The sequence below is a fragment of the Vespa crabro genome, chromosome 7 (genome assembly GCF_910589235.1).
Source record: "Vespa crabro chromosome 7, iyVesCrab1.2, whole genome shotgun sequence".
Lineage (NCBI taxonomy): Eukaryota > Metazoa > Arthropoda > Insecta > Hymenoptera > Vespidae > Vespa > Vespa crabro.
Window position 1 is genome coordinate 8,079,040 of NC_060961.1, and position 25,017 is coordinate 8,104,056.

The following is a 25,017-nucleotide window of genomic DNA, read 5'->3' on the forward strand; positions in this document are numbered from 1 at the left end:
CTCTCTCTCTTTCTCTCTCTTTCTCTCTCCCCATCTGTCTGTCTCTCTCTTTCTCTGTTTCTTTCTCTTTTTCTCTTTTTCTCTCTCTCCCTTTCTCTCATTCTCTTTCCTTGTCACTCTAGTCTGACTACATAAACTATTCGAAAGACACCCTACTTACTTACTCGTGCTCCCTCCGCAGAATCGTTTTCCACCCTGTTTGCTCCGTTAAGATGATTCCTTGCTTTTTTTTATCATTCATAACGAGTCCTCTATAAGGTAATTTTTTTTTCTATTTTTGTTTCTATGTCCGACATTTTCATTTTCTTTTTAATGCGATACTCGAACGATTTTGATGGATCTTATCGTCTTAGGAAGTTTCTTTTAGGCATTTTTAGTTTTTTTTATTAATTTTCAAATTTAATCGATAGTGATACTTGTAAAAAATGACACTCTTGATTAATAGATAATTAATTTTAGTACGTTACTTACTATGTAACAATTAATATTCAATGAAACATTTTTTTCAGATTTTGATTAAAAAATGATGGATTAAAAATTCAATTATTTTTATATAGAAAGATAAAATTTATAAATAGATTTAAATTATAAAAATTTATTTACTTCGTTAGTAAAATGCACCCATTTATTTTAATATACGTACGGTACTGAAGACAATAACGAATCAGATGTTTTCGCGCTAATATACCTTGATACGTATGCGCAGTATTTCTGCGACGTATGTGTAGCATGGATTTATCATAATAGTTCGTGGTAAAATTCAGATGAAGTAATAATTTGTGTATCAAAATAAAAGTGGTAAATATTCTATATAATTGAACATGTTATCATGAACACGTTATTTGTATAAGATTAGAATTTCGATATAGTACTTATACTGATATTTTTAATATGACATGACAAATTAAATAATCGTGACTTTTGTATTCGTAAATAATCATAGTTATAATTTAAAAAAGAAATGGATTTGGTATATGGTCACTATAATCAGAATGCTTCAGAAAAAATTAATATAAAGGAATATTTTGAAAAATATTCCAGTATTATGAAGCCTTTTTATCTTAGTTGTTTGGCTACAACAAAAGATCAATCTATTCTTAAAATAATGAAAAATGATTTAGGAAATGAGGAAATGGATTTGTTGTCAGAGTACTGCAGGTATTTTTTGTAGTCTCATATAAATATATACTTTATATAATTATTTGGATAAAAATAACTTTATGTTTTAAGCGAAGAAAATTTAACTGTACCTGGAGAGGTTCCTAGAATGAAAGAAAATCTACCAATAAAAAACAAAGATTTACGTAAAGTATCTATGATTACAGAAGATATTAACTTAGAAACTATACGGCAGTTGAAAAAGAGGAAAGAATCGAAGGATCAATATCTTTTTAAATTTACTAGTGAACTATTTATTGTATGCTAGTCATTGTTACCTATATAACTATAAAATAATTCTTATATCTATCTAATTATATTGAAATTAATATTTACAGAAGCATGGAAAGATCAACAAACATAATGAAAACACAATTGACCTTGCTGTACCGTATGAAGATATTTTTATTGATATTAGAATATATGAACCTTTTATGCATTCATCAAATCAAATGAAAAGTAATTACAAAAAGACAAAACCTACCCTGAAATATGTGATAACAATATTAGGAAAACAGACGCTTGCTGAATTGCGTGATAAAATAAAATGCTTATCAGATTTAACAATTCCAATAGAAACCAGTGATAATCCTAATCAACCGTTTCAACCAATGGCAAAAGTAAATTTTCCTATTTACTGTGTTTGAAGTTTATTCCTAATATGGCTCTTTTTTAGGATGTGTACAAGTCAGGCTTCTTTTATATAGAAGATACATTTTACAATGACTTTAGAGATCCAGCAAATATAGATTATAGTAAAGTAATAATAGAATGGGCAAAGGCAAAACAATTAGGACCATTTAATACTGATTCTATGGAAAAAGTTACAATAGATTCACTTTCTGTAAGATTTGGCTATCCATGGGTATACCAGCATCAAGGTTTCTGCGAACATCTCATTATATTCAGTGATGCAAGGTATATTAACCTTTATTTGAAAATCATATATATTATAAAATTTTATCTTTTTAATTATTTTAATTCAAATTTAATTTTTATCTAGACTGGTACAACCTTATGACGAATTACATATATCTGCATATCCAAGAATACAAAGGATTAGACCCCAAAGAGCTAATTACTGTTTTATGTGTGGACTTTTGCCTGTTCGATGGATTACAACAGATCATGATAGAGTACCTCATAATCCTTGCTTTTTTTGTGAAAGTTGTTTCAAATCATACAATTACATTGATGGTAAAAAGATTGGAAATTTTAAAGCATATCGCTATCCCTGTGATTCTAATCTTATGAGAGAAGAAGAAGAAGAAGAGGAAGAAGAAGAAAACGAAAAAAAAGATATTACATAAATATTAATGTAATTCTAACCATTTCAAATATAAATATATTAAAAACAATGTATAAAAAATGTACAAAAATAAAATTATTTTACTGATCGTTTTAATGATCGCAATTTTTTTAAATTTTCTTTTGCACTGTGCGAATGTGGGTTGAACTCCAATGCTTTTTTATACATATATTCTGCTTCACTGACTTTATTCCAACGATGATACAATACACCTACAAAAATAGATAATGTAGTAGCTTGTATGGATATTAATACATAATATGTTCTATGTACAATAGTATCATTTATTATTAAATATATACAAGGAGGAAAAAAACGTACCTAAATTTGTATAGAACATAGGATCTGTTGGATTCCTTAATATTGCTTGTTTAAAATGTATCTCTGCTTCTGAAAATCTACCTACTTTACCTAATATATTAGCAATGTTAAAATATATTGATGCATAATCAGGAACGTATTTTAAAGCTTCATTTGCAATTTTCAGTGCTTCTTCTGACATACCTACGAATACAATATAAATCATCAAATTAATTATAATTTTTTTATTAACTATACAAAAAAATTTAATTCACATACCTAGATCATCTAACAGTATTATCATATTTGTCCATGCTCTTCTATGAGTTACTTTTAATTTTGTTGCATTTGTCCAAGCTGTCAATGCTTTGTGATATTGTTTTTGTTCTAAATACTATAATAACAAATATTAGAAGTACTTACTGAACTTTTAATAGTAATTATGTTAATTAAAATTAACCAATATGTATATATATGTGTAAATATAATTTCTTAAGAAATGATGTTATTTTCTTTACCAAAACACCTAAATTATAATAACAATCAGGATACTTGGGTTTTTGAGACAGTGCAGTTAAATAACTCTTTTCAGATTCTTCATATCTTTTAAGTGCAGATAAAATTATACCATAATTCATCCATGCAGTCGCAAAATCTTTCCTGTAATTGTTTAATATAGTTTGTATGTAATTATGATTAAAAAATAAAATAAAATCAAAAAGTAATTTTATTTTTAATTATATACTTAATTAATTATATACTTAAAAAAATGTCCCATAAAATCTTACTGTAATGTAACAGCTTGTTTAAATAAATTTTCAGCAGCATCATATTTTCCTTCATCCTTAAGTAAATTGGCAAGATTATTCATTGCTTGAGCATATTTTGGATTTAAGCTATATAAAAAAAAATCAATATATGATATAGTATTAAATTATTGTTTTCATCAAATATGCTGCTCAAATAAAAGACATACCGTAAGGCCTCTCTATATTCTAATTTTGCTAAATTAGGATTTCCTGCATCAGCTGCATTTTTTGCAATATTGTAATGAACTTTTGCATTAAGCGGGCAAACATCTAATGCAGATCTAAAAAGTGATTCTTCAGATCTCCATTGATCACTTCTAATCCATGAACGCATAAAAAAAATAAAACATAAAAATGTGTAAAATAATATTAATAAATTTTTTAAAGATGTGCCTGTCAAAAGCTTTTGTAATCCAATAATTACTAAGAGGCAATATCCTGCGGAAGGAATATATAATGTTCTCTCTGCTAGTACAAAGCCAACAGTAAAAAAGATATTACTAGCAGGTAAAAAAGGTATGATTAAAAGTGCCAATCCTATAATTGTATATCTGCAACATATTATAATTTGATTACAATATAATTTAATCTATTTAATCTAATAAAATCAAAAGTAAGATTTAGTGAAAAATGGTACCTTAGAAATTTATCCCTATGAGCTGAAAAAATATGAACGACAATTGTACCAAAGAATGTCCAAAAAAGAATAATAAAAAATATTCTTTTATCATATCCAGTAATTAAAGGTATACAACCCATTGACCAGTCAAAACATAACCATTCTGGACAAATTAATAACCAGATATTTATACTGTAAATATAACTATAATTGAGAATGCGAAGAAAACAATTATCCAAAAATGATGCAGGATTGTCTACAGGTTGAAACTTTGGTGTTGAAAATTCCATAACAGTAAATCTTAGAGATAACAACATTATTGCACTTAAACAAAGTACAAACATTCGAATCAAAAATGCACGATTTAATTTCATGGTGATTATTGAGTTTATATGAGAATTTTTAGTTAATAGTAATTTCAATACATCATTTGGTAAAAATCCATTTATAATGACTAGATCATATACAACACAAATTCCCTGTAATATATATTATCATAATAACAAAAAAAAATGTGATGATATAAAATCATTTTCATACTTACAATTGCAGTAATCCCAGTTTCTTTACAAAGCATTGCTATCGAAATACTTATAATACATCCAGTTATATTACACCATTTGGCAATAGAATAATTTGCAAGAATACATTGATTATACATTATAAGTGATAGCCATGTAAACAACACACATAATAATTCTGCTCTACCTACAATTCCTGAAATCTTAATTTATGATTGCAATAAATATTATCTAAATTAAATAGTACATTTATTTTTATGAAATAACTTACAGCTTCTGTATGTACTGGATGTATTGCGAATAATACTGTGGCATAAAATGCTATATTTTGTTCTTTATTACTTAAAAGAATATTGAACACATGTAAAGTTAATACACAAACAATTATATGCAAAATTATATTTACAATATGGAAATCTTGAGAATCTAAGTAACCTCTGATCCAGTATTGCATTCTGTAAAAAATAAAAAAATAACAAATTGAAGCTTTTTCTTAATATTAGTACTTTTTTAGTTCTTAGAATTAATTGTTTACCGGAATGTTAAAATTGTGAGTGGACGATAAGATTTATGACTGCCCTTGTGAGATAATTTTGTACCCCAAAAATCATTTTTAAATATTTCCCAAATTGGTGTTTTTTGAATATCATCATTATTAACTATAGCTTCTGCATCATCAAATACAAATGCACCGTCATAACTATTTGCATAACATAATGATAAAATAATAATTATTGAAAGAGCTACTGGTAATGGAACGACTGAAATGTTAAATAATAATATTTATTCAAAGAACTATAAAATAGAAGAATATAGTTCTTATTAAGTCTACTATAATTATGATTATCTATAATAATAATTGTTATTATTTTACCTGGAAACTCTGTATTAATTTTAATTGCCATATTAAGGATAATTATATAAATTATATACTAACAATAAGAACATCTTATATATGCTTCAAATAGTTCAAAACATGTGACTTCATTAAAATTAACAAATTGTTAATGTTATAAGTAACAATATATTTATGTTACTATACATCTTTTTATAGATATTACAACAAAATGTGTAATGTACTTAAAATTTATAAAAAAGAATAACAATTATCAACAAAACATACGTTGATACGCGTTATAACGCTACACCAAATTTTTTATATTATTTTAGTCATTAGAGAGCGCTAGTAGTAAAGAGAGAGCGAGAGAGAGAGAGAGCGAGAGAGAGAGAGCGAGCGAGAGAGAGAGAGAATGAGAGAATAAGACTTTATGGTTAACTTTACCCGGCTGTAATACGTTTTTGTTATTTCGCACGTGGTCGTGTAAGTGATTTATTGAAATGATGGACGTTAAAACTAAAAAGCGTAAAGTTTCTAAAAAAACAAAGAAATCTTGGAGAAAACATGTAGATACAACAGATGTCGACAAATTTTTAGAAAATGAAAGATTAGAAGAAAGATTAGGAATACCATTTTCTAAACGGCCAGATGCAGACTTATTTACAGTTGACAAGAATGCTACAATAAAAGAGATTACGTCTAATGACAAAAAACAGCGTAGACTCGCTTTGAAAAATACAGAGCCAAAGTGTTTCAATATATTAAAACCACACACTCTAGTTCCTGATCCAATTGTTAAGAGAAATCGTGTAAGAACGGCTGAAGAGCGTAAACATCCTATCTTACTTCGTAAAGAGATTCAAAGAAAATCAATGGGTATCTTGAAATTGAAAGAAAAGTTAGCATTAAAAAATAAAGCTCTAGCAGATTTGAAAAGAGCTAACAGACCTAGAAGAGGTGATTTCAAAGACGATATATGGCATAAAAAAGATTCTTCTTTACCGGAAATTACTACAGAATGGATGACTTCTGATACTATCAGACATACTCTTACGCATATGGGTATAAAAAAAAGAAAATTACCAACATCCTTACATAAAAAACCATCGATCTTACCAGCTATAGAAGCTCCACATCCTGGTACATCATATAATCCGTCTTATAAAGATCATCAGGATTTGTTAAATGAAATAGCAAAGAAAGAATTAGAATTAATGAAAGAAGAAGCTCATTTAAATAGAGTTACTACAAAAATGTTCAAGAAGGTAACTTGTATGAGTTTAAAAATTTTGTAATAAATTAATTTAAATATGTTTTTTTACTTTTATTAGGTTTCACTTGATGAGAAAGATAAAAATACATTAAAGGAATTAGCTGAGGGTTTACCAATAAAAAAAGATGAACTAGAGCAGTCTAATAACAATGATAATGATGATCATGATGATGATGATGATGATGATGATGATACTGATATGGATTATAATATTAAGTCTGTAAATCCACCAGTAAAAAATAAAAAGAAAACATTAGTAGCAAGACGTAAACAAAAAGAACAAAAAATGTTAGCACATAAATTAGCGCAAGCAAAATTAGAGAAAAGAAAAGTATCAGATATATACAAGTTAAAATTACTTCAAAAACAAATTGATGCGAAAGAAAAGAAAGAAAAAATTTTACAAAAAAAGAGACATGAACAAAAAAAATTAAGATCTGTAGAAACAAAGACATTGAGTAAAGTTAAATTTGAACCTGTTGAACCTTCCTTTACATTAGCAGAAGAATTAACTGGAAACTTAAGAAATGTTGCACGCATTGGTAATTTATTAAAGGATCGTTATAAATCATTGCAACAAAGGAATATTGTTGCACCAGCAAATATTGTTCTGTAAGTATTATTTCTTCCATAATTATTTATATAAGATTAACAACATAGATTTTTATTTACATAATATTAAATCAATAAAAATATATTAAATTTTTGTAGCAAACGAACTAAGGCTAAAGTAAAAAGATATATTAAATCAGATCATAAAATAATGCAAAAGTAATGGAATAAAGGTAAGATGTATTTATATTTGAATATAAATAGTAATGATTATAAATGTATATATTAAAAATTAAAAAATAAAATTAATAATTTTATGTAAACTTGTATAGTAATTTATTATGACAAAGTTATATATATATATATATATATATATATATATAAAACTTTTTCCAATTAGTAATTTCAATATAAATTTATTTTATCATATATTTATATGATAACATTTTTTATACATATTAAATTTCGACTATTTTCAGTCATATTAAATTTCATCATTGTCAATTCCTGTCACTTCAAATTCTTCAGAAATTGAATCCTCTGCACTTGAAAATTTAGTTTCAATAAGTTCTTTAACTGTTGGTGCCTCGAATATAGTTAAACTTTTATCTTTTATTAAATCTTCTTTTGATTGTTCTTCCTATATTAGTCATATATTCATGTAAATGTATGGAATGTATATACATATCTGTGAATGTTTCTTATCTATTAAATAAATCATACCAGTTCTTTTATACTAAAAGTTTCAGAGATGATCGGTGTAAATATTTCATTTTCTACTATCTGAGTCGATTCTCTTAATTTAATAGATGTTGGTTCAAATCCAAGATCTCCATAGATGTACACATTACTTGATTCCAGTATAGATTCCATCCTTTATATTTATATTTGTTATGTTTAAAAATGATATTTTGTACAATGTAATAATGATTGAATTATATATACATATAAAATGGATATACATATACATATATATATATATATATATATATATATATATATATATTCATTTTTGTAAGTTATTTTATGTATATCCAAGTACTTACGATTTAATTATAATATTTGACATGTAGGCTTCACCTTCTATAATAATATTTTGTAAATGTAGCAACAAACTTTTTTTATCCATTTGTGCAAACTTAGAGTCACTATTTGTCATCTATATAAATATTAAATTTTGTTGAAAATTATAATTAATAATATATAATAATTATACGAATGATTATGTTTTCATCCTTTTTAAATGTTTTTTTAACTTATTGTACCTGTAGTGCACATAGTACAGCATATTTAACATCATAAAGTGTTTCCCTACATTTTTTAATTTTACATTGTATCTTTTTTCGTATATATTTTGAAGTACTAATTTCTATCCTCTCTTTGTACAACATTATTTCCAATTCTTTTACATGTGCTTCAGAAATATTGGTTTGTTTTTGTGCATAATCTCTATTAATCAAATCTTTCTCTAGATTAGGACTTAAAACCTTGAAATTAATTAAATGTCTTTCTATATCACTATGGACTTCTTTTAAGGATTTCAAAAGATGATTTTGAATTTTAGAAACTTTTATATTATATCTGGTATCTAAATAACTTAATTTATTTTTCTTAAGAAGTACATCCTTCATATATCTAAAAAAATAAATTAAAAACATTTATATAAAGACAATAATTAATAATACAAAATAATATCCTTACTTGGAATTTTTAAATATTTCTTTTTCAGCAAGACTTCCATTCATAATTTCAGTTAAATAATTATTTAACATAATATTTTCTCTTATAAGTTTATGAATAGGTTCTTGTATACATTTAGAAATTTCCATTTGAAAAATTCCAGCTGAATCAAGAAGGCGATTATACATGTCCTTTTTAAGCCTATATTAATATTAGTATAAATCTCTTAATTAGAGAATAATAATTGTTTAATTGATATATACTTTTCTCTGTCAAATTTAAATTTCAATTGAATTTGTTGTATTTGTTGTTCCACTTTTTCTTCCTCCTGTTGCATAAAAATGTTTTTATTTTCTAATTTTTCTTGAAGAACTGATTGTGACTTTCTATAGTCTTCCAACATATTTATCTTTGCATCTAATAATGTATTCTAAAGTTGTATATATTGTTGCTTCAGTATTCATATTTATGTAAAGAAATACAGAAATAGAATAATATTAAAAATAATTACTTAATGGTTTAATTAATGATATTAATTCTAAACGTTTTCTTGCATATTTATCATTTAAAGAATTCATTTTGTCAATATGAGAAAATTTATCATTTACTATCCCTTCCTCTAGAATACTCAGTGTGTTCTTATTTTCTTCTAATTTTGTTACTTCGTTAGACAAATTTTGTGTCAATTGGGTAATTTCATTTGCAGTTTCTGCATCCGTTGAAATTAGAAGTAAATTTATCTCTTCACAATTATCTGTAAGTTCATTATTTCGTTCTTGTAACCTAACAAATATTTATATCTATTATATAAAAATATCTCTTTTAATATTACGATGAGTTAATGCTTTACCTCTGGATTCTGTTATTTATATCGGAAATTTTTAAATCATAAAAAGCTTTTTGCATATTAATAATAACAGGTCCACTTATTTTTTCATTTTTTTCATTTTTGGGATCGGGAGATTGTAATCGTTTTGATAAACTTATATTGGTTTTATATTTTTCAAGATCAACCATTTCTATTATGATTGTATATTGCTATTTACTAAAATTTTTTTAAATAAATTTTTGTTAAAATAATAAATATCATAGACTTAATACCAATATTTGACTTTAGAAATGATTTATTATTTATATATAAACAATACAATAATTAAGGTTGTTCATCATTTTTTGCTCGTAGCTTATATGACTTCAGCGACAAGTATGGACAAAATATGAACTACAAGCATAATAGGGAAACTATTGCATTAGTGTATAAGCTATAAATTATATATACCTCTTTTACGTAATACCTAACAATCTATATATGATAAACATTTTTGTATGTATAAAAAAAATTTATATTCTAAATTATACTTCTTAGATTAATTGAAAAGTGTTCGTTAATTGTACAAATTTTATATATTTTGTTTCTAATTAAATTTACAACAAATAAACAAATACCTAAAAAATATTTAAGCAGTCCATATCACTTGTGATGGAATGCATAAAATATAAAATATAATATACATTACATCAAAAGTAATATCAAGTAACCTCAAACCTTACCATGTGGAGATTACTATATATGGAGATCTACAGGTTAACGGCAATTCTACTCTTTTATATTATTTTTATTATTGTTATTTGAAAATCAAAGTAAAATCTAAATCTCCAATAATAACAAAAAAAAATCTAATCTGGTTATATATTGACGTATGATTAACAATGTAAAATGAGAGTAGTTTAATATCTAGTAAAATATGAAAGAAAAACATTTTCGAAACGCATAAAGATGTGCAGCCATTCGCTCGGTAGTATTTGCGGTATAACATATATTTGCATATGGTTTAAGTTTAAAATTCTATATACCGCAAGTAGTACCGACCCAGATCTCACCGCGTGGAGGTTGCTGCATATGGAGATCCATGGGCTAGCAGTGACTCTAAAATCCGCGTACCGAGATGTCTTTCCGCTTCAGGAGCTTCAGACTTCTTAGCTAACAGGAGGTGGGTGAGACGCTGTTTATGGAAAACTGCACCGTCCGACATCGTCAGCTTCAGACAGAACGTTCTATTAAGCACGTTATTCCGAAAAAATTTATTCGTGGTCACTCAATACTCTTCTACTAACTAATTACAACCAATTACTAGTGCCGATTCTATCCTTTTGTCTTTAACATAATTGAGTGATCGGAGGAATTTAAAAAGTCACTTACTACTTAAGAAATTTTGCGATGACTCCAAAACACTAGTCCGAGATTTAGGTCGAAATTGAGAGTGGATGATTTATAGGTGGTTAAAAATGACGTAGGTCGACGTTGAAGTTGGTCGAGATCCTTTTTCTATAATCCACTGAATCTAATTCGTGGTAATTATTTATTAAAAAATGGTCATTGAATTTACTTCGTGAAAATTCACTATCTTCTATACAGTCTGTGCGACTGTTAAAAATGTAAAATATGTCAGTCATTAAATGCGTGCAGAAACACTTGTCGATGCAGAAACACTTGTCGATGCAGAAACACTTGTATAAATCGAGAAACGTGAACGAGCAAATACTGTTTCTACTTCACGATATTTTAATTTTAGTGATACAAACACTTAATTACTTCATTGCTATGCGCGCGATTGCAATAAATTCCTGAAACAAAAAAATACAAACAAAATTATTAGTATCACTCTTATAATAAGAAACTATATAAATTATTCATAAAATGAATGATATAGAAATATACCTACTTTATCTATAAGATAATTAAATATAGCGGTACGGAAAGAGCATATATTCACGTTTACTTTTCGGAGTACAAAAGGAAACTAACGTAGTAACTCGCATGGACCTTCCAATGATCATTCTTCTTGGCATCTAACAATCGATACACGCTGAAAATAGATTATTTTATGTATAACGCATCTAAAGAACTATGAGATTTTTAAAGGCTTGTACTATTGTTTAAATATTACCACATCGTACTTGGAGTGCATTGTACATTGTCTAAATTATTTTAAAATCATCGCATCTATACAATAATTACATGTAGTCGTTCAAAAAGAGGAATTATTCACAAGAGAAATTATTCATTATTTCGATGTGAAGTTTTCAGATAACTTGAAGAAACTAACGTGGTAAATTGCACGGTCTATCTATTGTTCCTTCTTATTGACATCTAACGATCGATGCAAACTGAAAGTTGATTATTGTACGTATAACGCATCTAAACGATAAATTTTTAACGGCATATACTATTGTTTAAATATTAGCGCATCGTACTACATGTACATTATACGTTGTGTAAATTATTCTAAAATCATCGCATCTATGAAAGAATTAAATATAACATTTTGGTAAGAGACTATTTCGATGCGAAGTCCTCAGAGTAAGAAAGGAAACTAACGTGATAACTCGCATGGTCCATTCTATGTTCTTTCTTGTTGACATTAAACGATAAAATTTGTATATTAAAGAAAAGTATTAATTATTTTAACTTACTTAAGGAAATGTTATACTGGTATGTTTATTAGTTCAAACAACAAATAATAGAAATATTGAAAATCGCGTTTACCCAAACAATGAATTTATGAGTAAACTATTCGCAAAAAAAAACATTTTTAACGCGATTTTTTTTAATGAAAATGAAATTTTTTTAAAAATTCGATAAAGCCATCTCCCCGTTGAAAAAACTTCATCTTTAAAATGAAAACTTGTTTATCAAAATCGATCAAAATTTCGCCTGGATTCATTACAGGCGTAAACTAGTCCACTATTATATCCAATAGTGCATTAATGAACAATCACTGAAAAAAAGCGATTAAACTTATTCTAAAAATACATAAATTTAATATAAATATTTATTAGGTTTGGATAGTTAACAAAAGTAAGACAAAAATATTGTTAATACATTATTTTATCTTTATATGTATAAAATATTCAGAATAAGTAAAATGATTTTTAATATAGATTTTATTTTATTAAATATATATATATATACATACTTATATCTACCTTATTCAACTTTTGCAGTAGATTCTGCACTCCACATTAATATACTATAGCCATTTGCAGCTATAAAACAATTTTTAGTTGGATGAACATTTATAGATAAAGTAGGGTATTTCGATGGTCTGTATCCAGAAAGTTTTGCAACAACCGTTTGTGTTGCCAAATCCCATACCCATAATTTACCATCTTCAGAGCCCGAAAGAATTTGTGTGTCTTGAGAATCTACACTTGATTCTAAACACAGATCTTTAGCTGTATGCCCAGTAAATTTACCAAGTAATTCTCCAGTATCTTTGTCAATTAAACGTACTACATCGTTTGCACAACTAACTACAATACATTGTCCATCCCTTGTAAAACTTGCACATGTCACTGCATCTAAGCAAATTATTTTATCTCGTTTTTTATTATTATTATTATATATTCATATATAATAATAATATATACAATAGTTATCTAATATTTAATATTTTAAATACCTTTCATGTAATCAGAATACATTTGGCCAACACGAATATCATATCTTCGTATCTTTCCATCGAATGATGCTGATAAAATTTCATGATCAGAAGTTCTAATACTAGAAATTGAATCTTTGGCCTCATTCAAACATTGTACAGGTTCTATTGATTTAGACCGTACATCCCAACACATAACAGTATTATCTCGAGATCCAGAAACAACCATTGATGATTCTTCATTATATCTAAGATTGTAATAAAAGTTCTTATTTATATATTACAATAACATTTATAAACAAATGACATAATAAGTCATTTTATTCTACCTTACAGTTGTTACAGGACCTGCATGTCCTCTTAAGCGTCGAACAGGTGTTCCAGTACTTACATCCCATAAAATCAAAGATTTATCTAAACCACAAGACACTATTTGACTGCTATCGCAAGATGCACAAACATCCATTACTTCGTCTCCATGTCCTCCATAGACTTTTAAATTTGTAGCTTTATAAGGATTCCATAACTTTATCTTCCTATCTGATCCACATGTCAAACAGTATTCTCCGTCAACTATAAATTCCTTCTATGTTATTATATGAAAAACTTTTGAATCTTAGTAAAGTAATATTATTTATATATTAAAAATTTTGTTCAAACTATTAGTAATACAAATACATACCACTGAAACGAACTGATCTTACTGCACCTTGTTTACAATCTATTTCTCGTTCGAACTTATATTTTATTTCTGTAGCACTCATCTCGTAAAAAAGTTAAATAGAATAATCTTTTCAAATTAATAACTACATTTCCTTACTTTAAATGTTATATTTACACCATTCTAACGAATAATACTTCAGATATACTATATATAATTTCTCATAAACATTTTATACCAAATAGGTTATACCGGCTAAAAAATCATTTGAATAATTTCTTCGTTTTGATTCATTCCATTTGATTCATTATTTTGGTCACGTGACATAGGTAATAATTTGTATTTTACATAAATTTTACATTTTTATATTTGATATTTCATAAAAATATTTATTTTTATTTTCTATCTATAAAACTTGTGATTTATTAAAAAACATATTATTTTACTTTTTATTTTTTTGTTTCACGTAGTAATTATTTCATGCGAATATTATGTAAAGACTTTTCATAGGTTGAATTGATCAGGTGATCTAAAGTGCACCAATGAGAAAACGTTGTTATGAGAAATACGATCATCGAATGGCGGGACAATTTGTCGAAAAATAAAATACGTATAGTTACATTCTAAATACCTATTACGTCGATACTTAAGATAATAAAAATAACACAAAATATCTATTCTAATTGATTAATATGTGTTCAGTTACAAAAAAAGCGTATTCATTATCATACGGTAATTTAATCATTATTACATCAAAAGGTAAAAAGGTTAATTGGAAATTTCGCGGATTCGAATGATCCACCTGGTTCAGAATTTTCCGAAGAATATTGTCCACATACATATAGAAAGTATTAAAATAATCTGATATTTTGCAAGTCCTTGTTTTTAAACAGATTGTTTGAGAAAGATATATTTTCAATGATTCAAGAAGAACTCCAAAATTGTGATTCGTTATAGAGATTTCAACGAGGGATAGAAAGAATAAAAAGAGGGTTCATAGAATGTAGAATAAAGAGAAAGTCAATGAGAGCAACAGAGAGAGAGAGAGAGAGAGAGAGAGAGAGAGAGAGAGAGAGAAAGAGAGAAAATAAGTGAGAAAGAGAGCGAGAGAAAAAGAAAGAGAGAGAGAAGGGTGAGCTGCGTGCGCAGGTGGCGCGATGTTGATGCGTCAGAATCTGTGTTCTCTATCGTCATCGTCATCGTTTACCGGGCTATGCCAAGGATAAAAAGAGAAGGAACGTAAGCTCATTCGTAAGAGTAAGAGAGAGAAACGGTGTACACACTACCGTGCGCACGGTAGGGAAGAGTTACGAGGGCATAGTCGAGGAAGAGAAAGAGAAGGTGATAGAGTAAGCGCGAGAGAAAGAGAAATAAAACGAGAGGAGGGGGAGGTATAGCAGCAAACAGACAAGACGCGCCTTCGCGAAGAGAGGCACAGAAACCAGGAGAACTCGTACGCACAGGGCGGGCCGTTAACGTTATAGAGCCAGTCTTACGATCATCTCAGAGAGTATATATTTTTTGTCCACCGTAATCTTGTACGAACGTTGTTCGTATCATTCGAGGGTTCGGAAAGAAAAAGAAAAAAAGAAAAATAGAGAAAGAGAGATAGAAAGAAAACGAAAGAATCGGTGAAACGAACGAGAACCCATGCGAAGATCGTCGTCATTGGAGGTTGTTACTCCTTTTCCTTTTTCTCCTTCTCCGCTTCCTGATCATTCTCCTTTTTCTTTTTCTTCTTCTTCCTTACCGCGTGGCTCGTGTCTCTGAAAAGAAGGAACTCAACCCTATTGACTTTACACAACATTTATTATTTCTCTCGCTTGTCTTCTCTATATACACGTTATATACAACACACAGAAAGAAACGAGAGGAGATACGACACGCCTGTTATTATTATTTCTATATACATATTTCTTCACTTCTGCTATTCTGTCTTTCTCTTTCTTTCTTTCTCTCTCTTTCTCTCTCTCTCTCTCTCTCTCTCTCTCTGTATTTCTATCTCTATCTTTATTTTTTTCTGTCTTTCCTTTTTCTATCGGTCGTTCGAAAAAAAAGAAGATCAAAAAATATCTCGAACTGCGGTTTTCACATTCGTTCGTTATATTGTTAACATTCTCGTGTTCGTCGTTATTGTTATTGCTGATACTACTATTGCTACTGGTTGTTGCTGTTGCTGCTGCTGCTGCTGCTACTCCTCTTGATCGATTCCCCGGCGAGAGGTTGCCGGGTGGGAAAAGTAAGCGTGCGTGCGTGCCGCGGACGACGTCTCGCGAAGAGAAACGAAGTAAGAGGAATAGAGGAAGATATATAGAGATAGATAGTAAAAGAAAGAGAGAAAGAGAAAGAGAGAGACGGAACGCGCGACCGCCTGCCTGCTGACTTTTCTTCGCGCCGTCTAGTGGTGTGTTAGTGTGTGGTAGTAGTAGAGTGTAGTAATAGTAGTAGTAGTAGTAGTAGTAGTAGTGTGGTGGTGTGGTGGTGGCAGTGGTGGCAGTAGCAGCGGTGGTAGTAGTGGTGGTGGTGGCGGTGCTGCTAGTGGTGGTGACTTTGGCGAAGGTGTATTGGCCGAGAAAGAGAGCCGACGACAGGACACGAGTACATACGCCGCCGACAAAAGAGGGCTGTTATGGAGCGAAGCTGTCGTCTGCTCTTCCTGTTCCCGCCGGTGCACCTGCTCACGATATTCGTCGCTTCTCTCACACTGACAGATGCTTTCTCCGTCGACAGTAAGTGTGTATATATATATGTATGTATATATATATAGATACATTCTTTTTTTCTTTCTTCCTTGATACGTTCTCTTGATCGCTTAAACCTCCCCGTACCGTCGTCCGGAAAATCTCACTACCCATCATTTTTATCTACTCGGCAAACGACGATGTCTCTTCGTATTTTCTTTTCTTTTTTCTTTCTTCTTCTTTTTTTCTTTCTTTTTATTTTTCTTTTTGCGCGTGGACCAATACGCGTTTTCGAGATATATCGAATTGACCGACGTGGAAATGGATGGATGGATGGATGGATGGATGGATGGATGGATGAATGGATGGATGGATGGATGGATGGATGTTTTTTTGGGAAAAGGCTTGATTGACACATCGATGTTCTTTCCCTGAAAAAAAATAAAAGAAAAAAAAGAAAAGAAAAAAAGATGAAAAAGAAAGTTTTTCGCTTTTAATATATCCGAATGAATCAAAGATAAAAATAGAGAGAAAGATTGATAAAGCAATTATAAAAGAGAAAGAAAACATACGTGATAAAAGAAAGAAAGAGAGAGAGAGAGAGAGAGAGAGAGAGAGAGAGAGAGAGAGAGAGAGATATGTAGCTGTTTTACCGTGCGTGTCTCCTTTTTCCATGTGCGTAAACGCGCGTGCGCATTAACAGATTAAAAGGCGATCGTCTTTAAACGTGTGCGACACGCAGTCGTCGATTTCGTGTCACACCGCCCGGTTTCTTTCTCTACACATATACATATGCGTTTATACGCATTTGTGAACGATGACATACCTTCTATGTATGTATACACGTAAGTACGTATGTGTACGGATGTACATATGTACGTACTTACGAATGAGCACGGCACTCTTCTTTGCGTAACCGCCTTGATTTTCTGCGGTACTTCTTGGCACATAAAAAGCGTCAGGTGTTAAGTCAAAGGAGCAAGAATTGGCTCGATCACTCGTTTTTATACTGTATATGCGTGCGTGTGTGTGTGTGTGTGTTCTGTGTATGTATGTATATATATATGTGTCTGTATGTGTATATATATATATATATATGTATGTATGTGTATATGTACGTATGTATCTATGTATGAATCAAAAGAAATAGATGTTTTAACCTTTTACAAAAATATGAATAAAACTGTCTTTTTACAACTACTCAATAAATGCTCAAATATTTTTTTCTAAACATAAACCATATTTTGCGATACATACATATTTGTTTACTTACGTACATACGTACGTATACATTCATATACGTACGTATATATTTATTATTTAAAATATTGTTATTTTTTCTGATTATATTATTTTCTTTCGAATGCAAATACAGATTGTATCAGGATCGTCGTCGTTGTCCGATTAAATACTAATTAGACATTCAAATTTTATTACGCTTGAATAGATATTGCGTATGAAAAAGAGATCTTTGGACTTTCTCAACTGGTTTTATTTCCTTTTTCTTTTTCTTTCTCTTTTCTTCCTTCCTTCTTTCTTTATTTTTATATTAGAAACGTCGTTTAAACCAAAATAACATTTTGTTTTTTACTTTTCATCGAAATTCGTAGATGAATGAGAAAAAATATTTCGCTACTCGTAATATTTTAATTTTATTGAACATGTAGAGATTGATATATATTTGCATATATAATGTATAACATATGATACGTATTATATAAATTAATATTTGTAATATTAATATTATGGAATATTTTATAGGTCGTAAATTATATATCATTTATATTCGTATATTTATAAACCAATTTTCTCTTTATATGTTTCATTCATATTTATATTACAATAATTATAAGTTCGAAATGTACAGATAAATCCGTAAACAAACGTGTTTACCGTATCGGATTACAAATAAACTTATCGTATTATTATTTTCGTCGAATAAACAGTGCGTAGTAAAATCGTGTTTTCTAAGAAATAATTAAATCTTTGAAAGTGTCCCTCGTTCTTATAGCACAAAATATATATATATATATATATACATAGTAGATGAATATAAATATAACACGTGTCCTTTTTCTTACACACTCATAACCTGTACTATGTCTTACTTGAAAATTTATCGAATTTCGAATCGACATTTTATAAGTTCTTACAGGTTTGTTTCTTTCATCAATCTTTTTTTTTACTTTCCAATGAATTCGAAATGATTTTACTACGAAAAGATCGTTTATTTTTATAAGAAAGATCATGTAGCAACGACGATCCAAAGAATTCTGTATTTATCAGAAGGTTTAATATATATCTTTTACAACAATCAATAAGTTCAGTCATATTTATACAGCATCTTTAATTTTTCAACTCGTGTAAGTTTTTCTTTTCTTTTTTTTTGCTTTATTCCTTTTTTTATATCAAATATTTTCTGCAGAATTCGGGGAATCCAAGGTACGAAAGTCCGATAAGATGAACAACGTTATTGAATCGATAATGTAAACGTATCGATTTCTATGATTCTTTGAAGTATCGTAAATCATGATCAAAGTTTAATTGAGATATCATGATGATATAAGATTCGTCAAATCGAAGTGGGAAGTCTTGTAAAGTGACGATATTATCCTAGGTGTTTACATATTTATATTTATACATACATATTTAACTGATACGTTTCAGTTACTCAAAACGATTAGGATAATCAAGAATGCATAACAAACGTTCGGCCATTAGTAGTTGTTCGATAAAGTAATGAATTATTTATATAATGAAATATTATATATATTAGAATGAATTCTTTATAATAAAATTATTTATGAGAATATAATAATCGTACTTTGGCTGTATCATATTTCAATGATCTGACAAACATTATAATTATATATGTGTACGTGTGTATTTATACATATCATGTAAGACATATATAGATATGTATATATAGATATATTTGTTCATTTGATTATTTAATGAAATCCATTGATTGTTTATTGCATAGTTTCTCTCTTTTAACGTCAACGATCTATATCGAGAGATAGAGATAGAGATAGAGATAGAGATAGAAAGAGAGAGCAAGAGAAAGAAAGAGAGAGAGAGAAAGAGAAAGAGAGAGAGAGAGAGAGAGAGAGAGAGAGAGAGAGAGAAAGAGAGAGGGAGAGAGAAAGAGAGAAAGAGAGAGAGAGAATGATAAAAGGAGGAAAGAAAGAAAATAAATATATAGCATAGACATAACAAAGCTTGACGATTATTAATCGTCAAAACAAGTTAATTGATATTTAACCTCCCTACAACGTTATGCAATTTTATGAAATTAGACGTTATATACATATGTGAGAATTATGAAAATGGTCTTAATAATAAATCATTATAATAATATTTAATAAATCATTTGAGATATCAATTTTGTTTAATAAGCTATTTTTCAAATTTTACGTATATATATACATAGGTACATTTACTTACTTTTTTTGCTTTTGTCAATATAAAAAACTAATTTTTAATTAATTCACAACGAAACACAATGAAAGATATTGTTGGTTAGAACGACATTCTTGATCATCGTCACGTATATCTATACTTTTACAAATTTTTTTTCATTTTTTTCATTAAATTGTGTATTACTTCATATTCCAAGAGTTTTTTGAAAATATTTTTCTTTAATTACATTCTTATAGATTGTACCAGTATATAGCGTATAATTGTAGATACTGGTATAAATAATTTTTACATTATATAATTTTTACGTTATATAGAATTTTACTGTAAATAAAAAAAAGATTGACTAATGGGTATAAAATTGATGTTATAGAACTACTCGTAAAACGAAAAAAAAAAAAAAAGAAGTATATCTTCTTTCGAAGATTTTACTTTCGATGTCGAAATTTTACGTATTGACTAAAGTCCTTTCAATAAAAAAGAAACAAAAAAAAATAGAAATAAAACTTATTTGTTGACATTGACGGATATCAAGTTTCTTTTCGAACTCGTAGGATAATGCGATTTCCTGAAAATACCGTGAAATTTTCTCGGAAATAACTTCGATATGAGAATTCGACGAATCGAAATATCTATTTCCATTAATATCTATCAATTATATGAACAGCAAGATTTTTTTTTTTATAAAATAATGTATATCGTTAAATTATTTACTAATTATTGATTCCGCAGAATGGGCCAAATGTTCTTAGATAATATTAAAAATCAATTGGATATTTTCGAAATCTTTTAAACTTGTAGTTAGGTTTGTAGTTTTAAAATCTGTCGAAAAAATAAAATAAAACAAAAAAGAGAGAAAAATATTAGCCTTAAAAGTCTCGAAAAAAAAAATTTATTTTTAAAATCATTAAAAAACTTTTGACCGATTCCGAAAAAATTTTGTCCCACTTTTTCCGAATTTACATATTTACAGATAGTATCTATATTATATTTATCGATTTATTGAGATTCGATATAAAGTATACACGAAAGTATACTCTACGTTCTAATACGACAAACTTGATTTTCTTTTAGGTACACTTTCTATGTCTCCTCTTTTCTGTTTGATGAGACAGTTTCGAGAAGCTTATGCATTTAATAATATAATGTATAAATATATGTTTGTATATGTGTACACACACAATGTATATACATATATATACATATATATGTGTATATAATATATATATATATATATATATATATATATATACATACATACATATATACATATTAAAATATTGATTAAAAAAAAAGAAAAGAAAAAAAAAAGAAAAACACGTAATACTCTCTGACTATCCTGGGGTACTACATTTTTAATAGAAGACGACGTTAAAGTTATAGAGCTTCTTCGTGCTGGATAATAATTTGATTAAATTCTCGAAAGCTTCTCGAAGTTTTGGTGAATCGGGAAAGAGCAAAAAAGAGATAGATAGAGAAAGAGAGAAAGAGTGGAAGAGAGAAAGAGCGAGAGAGAGAGAGAGAAGAGAGAGAAAGAGAGAAAGAGAGAAAGAGAGAAAGAGAGAAAGAGTCATATCATATGAAACAGGATCAATGAAACTTCTTAACGGATATACATTAATCGTGTGGCTCGTTTAGTAATTCTCTTTTTCCTCGAAATACTAATGGCATCCTCGCCATATCACGAGCTTTTAATATTGGAACGATAATCATCTCCTACGGTTGTGTTAACGTTTCTCTTTCTCTCTCCCTCTTTCTCTCTCTCTTTCTCTTTCTCTCTCTCTTTCTCTTTCTCTCTCTCTTTCTCTTTCTCTCTCTCTCTCTCCCTCTGTATCTATCTATCTCTATCTCCATTTCTCAGAAGATACATATATTAGAAGCTACATTAGAGGTGGTTCATTATACTAATCGTATATTAATCGAACAAGATTACAATTCGATCATATATATATTTTTGTCAAAAATATAATTAAAATATAACACTTATTTTATTGTATATGTGCGTGTATATATATATATTATATATATTATTATATATATATAATGCGCATAATATGAAGAATATTGAATATTGAATTTTAATCAAATAAAGGCTAGGCCGAAAAGTTCCTAAATGATTTTAAAAATCAATAACATTTTTTACGAGATTTGTTAGATTAACTTATCTAGTTTCTTTGTCAAATTGTAAAATTACAAGGAAAATTAAAATCTAAAAAATTTTACGAAAAGGAGTATAATTAATTTTTAAAATTATTTATAGAAACTATTATAAAATCCTATATACGTGCTTTTATGTGTATTTTATTTTATTTTTTGATTATGTTAATAATATCCAATAAGGAGAATCGGAAGAAATAAGAGAGAATTTAAAAGAAGATGAAGTTGTTGTTGGGTATCGTTTTGAAAAATCTATTTTCCATGTTTTGAAACATCGCTTTGTTATTCGTAGTGACATATCATTGACATATGCATTTAGGCGATCGAAAGAACGCATGTATAACTATCTACGTATGCCTATATACATACTATATAGTGATAACTATCTACATATGTATATATATGTATATGCTATATATATAATATATACAATATATATATGCTATGTATTATATATATATATATATATATATATATATATATATATATATATACGTACATATTATATCGATCATATGCTAAATATATAAACCTCGTACATCAGAGGTAAGAATCTCTACCAACGTAGATATTAGATATTACCACGAGAGAGAGAGAGGGGGGGGGAGGGAGGGGGGAGGGAGGGAGAAAGAAAGAGACTGGTTCTGATATTTTTGTAATTTTCTTGCCAACAGGTAAACCGGCTTGTCCATTAAGACAATTTCGCTGTGCGAACGGCAGATGTATACCCATGACTTGGGTCTGCGACGGAACGGACGACTGTACGGATAATTCCGATGAGAATCCTGTGGTATGCAAAGGTAAGAATCAGAAAAAAAGAAAATAGAAAAGACCGAATTGTTGAGAAATTTTATTTACGTTCGTAGGAGTGATTAAAGGTACTTCCTAGATAATTTTAAAAATCAATTATTCTTTCTTGAATATTTTCTCAGATCATAAAAAAATTCCTAGGCTTGTATTTTTACAATACAATAAGAAGAACAAAGAAAAAAAGTCCCAAAAATAACGAAAAGAGGGTGTAATTAATTCATAGAACAATATAGGAACATTTGGTCCGCCCATATATTATTTTCTTCTTTGTGCGACTGGTATGTGTGCGTCTGTGTGTGTATGTATATATATATATATATATTATTTTATACATTTGAACACATTTATATTCATTCTATCATATGAAAATTCATTTGAAAACAATGTTCAAATATCATTTATATCAATCCTTTCTGGGAACGATAACATGGCACATATTTGAAATACATGTGAAATGCATAGATAATGTTTTTAAAAGTTTGGTAGAATCTCTTTCTATACGACTAACGGCATAGAATATTCAATGTATTATTTATCTTTAATTTTCTACTTGCGGATATTTGAATTTGACTTGGCCAACATTGGCACTGTAGCCAATGTCGTTGCTCCCATTACGTTACCTTTTACCATGTTTAAAGGGTCACCGAACATTTCTTCTTATTGGTGATATACTTATACACCTATTGAATAAAAATATACATACGTCCGCGCATGTATGAGTGCTTCTATCAAAAATCACTAGATACGTAGCCAAGAGTATCAATGCCAATGAACGAAGAAATAACAACGATTTTTTCTTCTTATCATACGATTTATGATCGTTTATGTCAAATATATTCATCATTATTAAAGTTAATACATGATTTTAGAGAAAGAGAAAGAGATATTTAACATAACAAGTAGGATTACTGTTGAAGACAAACGATAAAGCAAGTGAATTTCAGTGTCGATCAGTGATTAGTTGACATAGTCGATCTAGTCTAATCAGAGCTGATTAGCTTTGGCTTATTGTAGAGTTGTGTTAGGTATACACATACATATGTATGTATGTATATGTATTTGTTTGAGGATCATCGACGATCGTTATTCTATTTAATCGCCATAATTGTGCAGAATATAAATAGTTTTCTTCATTATGTATAGATCATTTTTCTAAAAATTTTGAAATATATCGTTTCTATAGAGAATATATTCAACGATAGAAATTCAGTTTCACCTTTTATTTTATTTTATTTTTTTTTTCCTTTCGTTCACAGTATTAGAAACCAGACTGTTCGCATTATTTAAAAAGTCATGAAGGTTCTAATCTCGATAAATATAGGATTGTGTACCTTTATGCAAGAACCAGTTGTCCTTGCTGGTATAATTTTCTTCGGCGTTACAACTAAATGTTGTATTTTCCGTCTGGGATTGGTCCATTCAACGAGCTTTTTATATGACTAAATGGGGATATATATTCTAGAGCGATAGTACTTATATATCTACTGTGCGTTCGGTATCCCCCTGTTTAATCGCGTATACGCGATTGCAAAATATTTATAATTATAATTTTTTGAATGACCTCGATCCAGGATATCCTGGGAGAATATATATAATATAATGAAAGAAGAATCATGGCGACTAGGAAGAGAGTCAGTCATACATAGGAGGAAGAAAAAGAAATAATAAATCCGGATCGATCGATCAAACAAATTGTTGTAATCTTAACAATTATCTTTCAATATACATATATCGTATTATCAAGATCGTCTAATTAAATATCGAAGACCACCTAGGGAAAGCCGATG

At 28.5% G+C, this 25,017-nt stretch overlaps 6 protein-coding genes across 17 annotated transcripts in view; 3 read left to right on the forward strand and 3 right to left on the reverse strand.

Annotated features, from left to right (window-relative positions):
• The first annotated feature begins 707 nt into the window (after positions 1 to 707).
• LOC124425705 (snRNA-activating protein complex subunit 3) lies at positions 708 to 2,535 on the forward strand. Of its 2 annotated transcripts, none has more exons than XM_046966423.1 (5): positions 708 to 1,158; positions 1,231 to 1,417; positions 1,497 to 1,778; positions 1,835 to 2,076; positions 2,162 to 2,535. In XM_046966423.1, exons 1-5 carry the CDS (start codon positions 962 to 964, stop codon positions 2,466 to 2,468), a joined length of 1,215 nt encoding a protein of 404 aa, XP_046822379.1. In that variant the 5' UTR covers positions 708 to 961; the 3' UTR covers positions 2,469 to 2,535. The 2 variants fall into 2 exon arrangements, with proteins under 2 accessions (XP_046822379.1, XP_046822380.1); XM_046966424.1 differs by having other exon boundaries at positions 986 to 1,158; positions 1,236 to 1,417.
• LOC124425701 (protein O-mannosyl-transferase TMTC4-like) lies at positions 2,471 to 5,803 on the reverse strand. Of its 2 annotated transcripts, none has more exons than XM_046966418.1 (11): positions 5,591 to 5,803; positions 5,252 to 5,416; positions 4,988 to 5,171; positions 4,740 to 4,919; positions 4,214 to 4,674; positions 3,744 to 4,127; positions 3,556 to 3,663; positions 3,286 to 3,427; positions 3,047 to 3,161; positions 2,789 to 2,971; positions 2,471 to 2,679 (listed from the first exon to the last, which is right to left on the reverse strand). In XM_046966418.1, the coding sequence occupies exons 3-11, from the start codon at positions 5,168 to 5,170 to the stop codon at positions 2,543 to 2,545; spliced, it is 1,893 nt and encodes a 630-aa protein (XP_046822374.1). In that variant the 5' UTR covers position 5,171; positions 5,252 to 5,416; positions 5,591 to 5,803; the 3' UTR covers positions 2,471 to 2,542. The 2 variants fall into 2 exon arrangements, with proteins under 2 accessions (XP_046822374.1, XP_046822373.1); XM_046966417.1 differs by having other exon boundaries at positions 5,252 to 5,477; positions 5,591 to 5,793.
• A 108-nt stretch (positions 5,804 to 5,911) lies between these two features.
• Positions 5,912 to 15,782, forward strand: LOC124425703 (ribosome biogenesis protein NOP53). 3 transcript variants are annotated; one of them, XR_006942560.1, is made up of 5 exons: positions 5,912 to 6,819; positions 6,886 to 7,439; positions 7,539 to 7,612; positions 10,243 to 11,050; positions 14,922 to 15,782. XR_006942560.1 is itself a non-coding variant. In XM_046966422.1 (4 exons), the coding sequence occupies exons 1-3, from the start codon at positions 6,055 to 6,057 to the stop codon at positions 7,600 to 7,602; spliced, it is 1,383 nt and encodes a 460-aa protein (XP_046822378.1). In that variant the 5' UTR covers positions 5,912 to 6,054; the 3' UTR covers positions 7,603 to 7,612; positions 7,859 to 7,994. The 3 variants fall into 3 exon arrangements, 1 of the variants encoding a protein (XP_046822378.1); XR_006942561.1 differs by lacking the exon at positions 14,922 to 15,782 and having other exon boundaries at positions 10,243 to 10,643; positions 10,923 to 12,661; XM_046966422.1 differs by lacking the exons at positions 10,243 to 11,050; positions 14,922 to 15,782 and adding an exon at positions 7,859 to 7,994.
• On the reverse strand, positions 7,780 to 10,051 carry LOC124425707. Of its 2 annotated transcripts, XM_046966429.1 has the most exons (7): positions 9,910 to 10,051; positions 9,571 to 9,842; positions 9,081 to 9,489; positions 8,645 to 9,014; positions 8,426 to 8,538; positions 8,103 to 8,253; positions 7,780 to 8,019 (listed from the first exon to the last, which is right to left on the reverse strand). In XM_046966429.1, the coding sequence occupies exons 3-7, from the start codon at positions 9,245 to 9,247 to the stop codon at positions 7,864 to 7,866; spliced, it is 957 nt and encodes a 318-aa protein (XP_046822385.1). In that variant the 5' UTR covers positions 9,248 to 9,489; positions 9,571 to 9,842; positions 9,910 to 10,051; the 3' UTR covers positions 7,780 to 7,863. The 2 variants fall into 2 exon arrangements, with proteins under 2 accessions (XP_046822385.1, XP_046822386.1); XM_046966430.1 differs by having other exon boundaries at positions 9,081 to 9,813; positions 9,910 to 10,047.
• Positions 10,166 to 14,880, reverse strand: LOC124425708 (WD repeat domain-containing protein 83). The gene is made up of 4 exons (XM_046966431.1): positions 14,184 to 14,880; positions 13,831 to 14,074; positions 13,523 to 13,749; positions 10,166 to 13,421 (listed from the first exon to the last, which is right to left on the reverse strand). Exons 1-4 carry the CDS (start codon positions 14,263 to 14,265, stop codon positions 13,048 to 13,050), a joined length of 927 nt encoding a protein of 308 aa, XP_046822387.1. The 5' UTR covers positions 14,266 to 14,880; the 3' UTR covers positions 10,166 to 13,047.
• The window catches only part of LOC124425700 (very low-density lipoprotein receptor-like), a 32,675-nt gene continuing 23,141 nt past the window's right edge, over positions 15,484 to 25,017 (forward strand). For 6 of the 7 annotated variants that reach the window (XR_006942559.1, XM_046966411.1, XM_046966414.1 and 3 more), the window contains exons 1-2: positions 15,920 to 16,891; positions 23,095 to 23,220. Coding sequence is in view for 6 of the 7 variants with exons in the window: in XM_046966411.1 (XP_046822367.1) it covers positions 16,792 to 16,891; positions 23,095 to 23,220 (226 nt within the window). In the remaining variant the exon portion in view is untranslated. Of the gene's footprint in view, positions 15,673 to 15,919; positions 16,892 to 23,094; positions 23,221 to 25,017 lie in introns of those variants that run through there. The other variant, XM_046966410.1, reaches the window with a different exon arrangement.

Bases quoted from the DNA above. Each gene is read 5' to 3' on its own strand.
- LOC124425705 (XM_046966423.1), top strand. From the start codon at position 962: ATGGATTTGGTATATGGTCACTATAATCAGAATGCTTCAGAAAAAATT. The intron at 1,159-1,230 runs GTATTTTTTGTA...TTATGTTTTAAG, and splicing joins TTGTTGTCAGAGTACTGCAG to CGAAGAAAATTTAACTGTAC. The intron at 2,077-2,161 runs GTATATTAACCT...ATTTTTATCTAG, and splicing joins ATTATATTCAGTGATGCAAG to ACTGGTACAACCTTATGACG.
- LOC124425701 (XM_046966417.1), bottom strand. From the start codon at position 5,621: ATGGCAATTAAAATTAATACAGAGTTTCCAG. The intron at 5,478-5,590 runs GTAAAATAATAA...TTAACATTTCAG, and splicing joins AATTAATACAGAGTTTCCAG to TCGTTCCATTACCAGTAGCT. The intron at 4,128-4,213 runs GTACCATTTTTC...AATATGTTGCAG, and splicing joins CATAGGGATAAATTTCTAAG to ATATACAATTATAGGATTGG.
- LOC124425707 (XM_046966429.1), bottom strand. From the start codon at position 9,247: ATGTATAATCGCCTTCTTGATTCAGCTGGAATTTTTCAAATGGAAATT. The intron at 8,539-8,644 runs GTACAATAAGTT...ATATTTATATAG, and splicing joins CTGTACTATGTGCACTACAG to ATGACAAATAGTGACTCTAA. The intron at 8,254-8,425 runs GTAAGTACTTGG...ATAAATATAAAG, and splicing joins TCAAATATTATAATTAAATC to GATGGAATCTATACTGGAAT.
- LOC124425708 (XM_046966431.1), bottom strand. From the start codon at position 14,265: ATGAGTGCTACAGAAATAAAATATAAGTTCGAACGAGAAATAGATTGT. The intron at 14,075-14,183 runs GTATGTATTTGT...AGGAATTTATAG, and splicing joins AAGATCAGTTCGTTTCAGTG to TTGACGGAGAATACTGTTTG. The intron at 13,750-13,830 runs GTAGAATAAAAT...TTACAATCTTAG, and splicing joins GGTCCTGTAACAACTGTAAG to ATATAATGAAGAATCATCAA.
- LOC124425703 (XM_046966422.1), top strand. From the start codon at position 6,055: ATGATGGACGTTAAAACTAAAAAGCGTAAAGTTTCTAAAAAAACAAAG. The intron at 6,820-6,885 runs GTAACTTGTATG...TACTTTTATTAG, and splicing joins CTACAAAAATGTTCAAGAAG to GTTTCACTTGATGAGAAAGA. The intron at 7,440-7,538 runs GTAAGTATTATT...AAATTTTTGTAG, and splicing joins GCACCAGCAAATATTGTTCT to CAAACGAACTAAGGCTAAAG.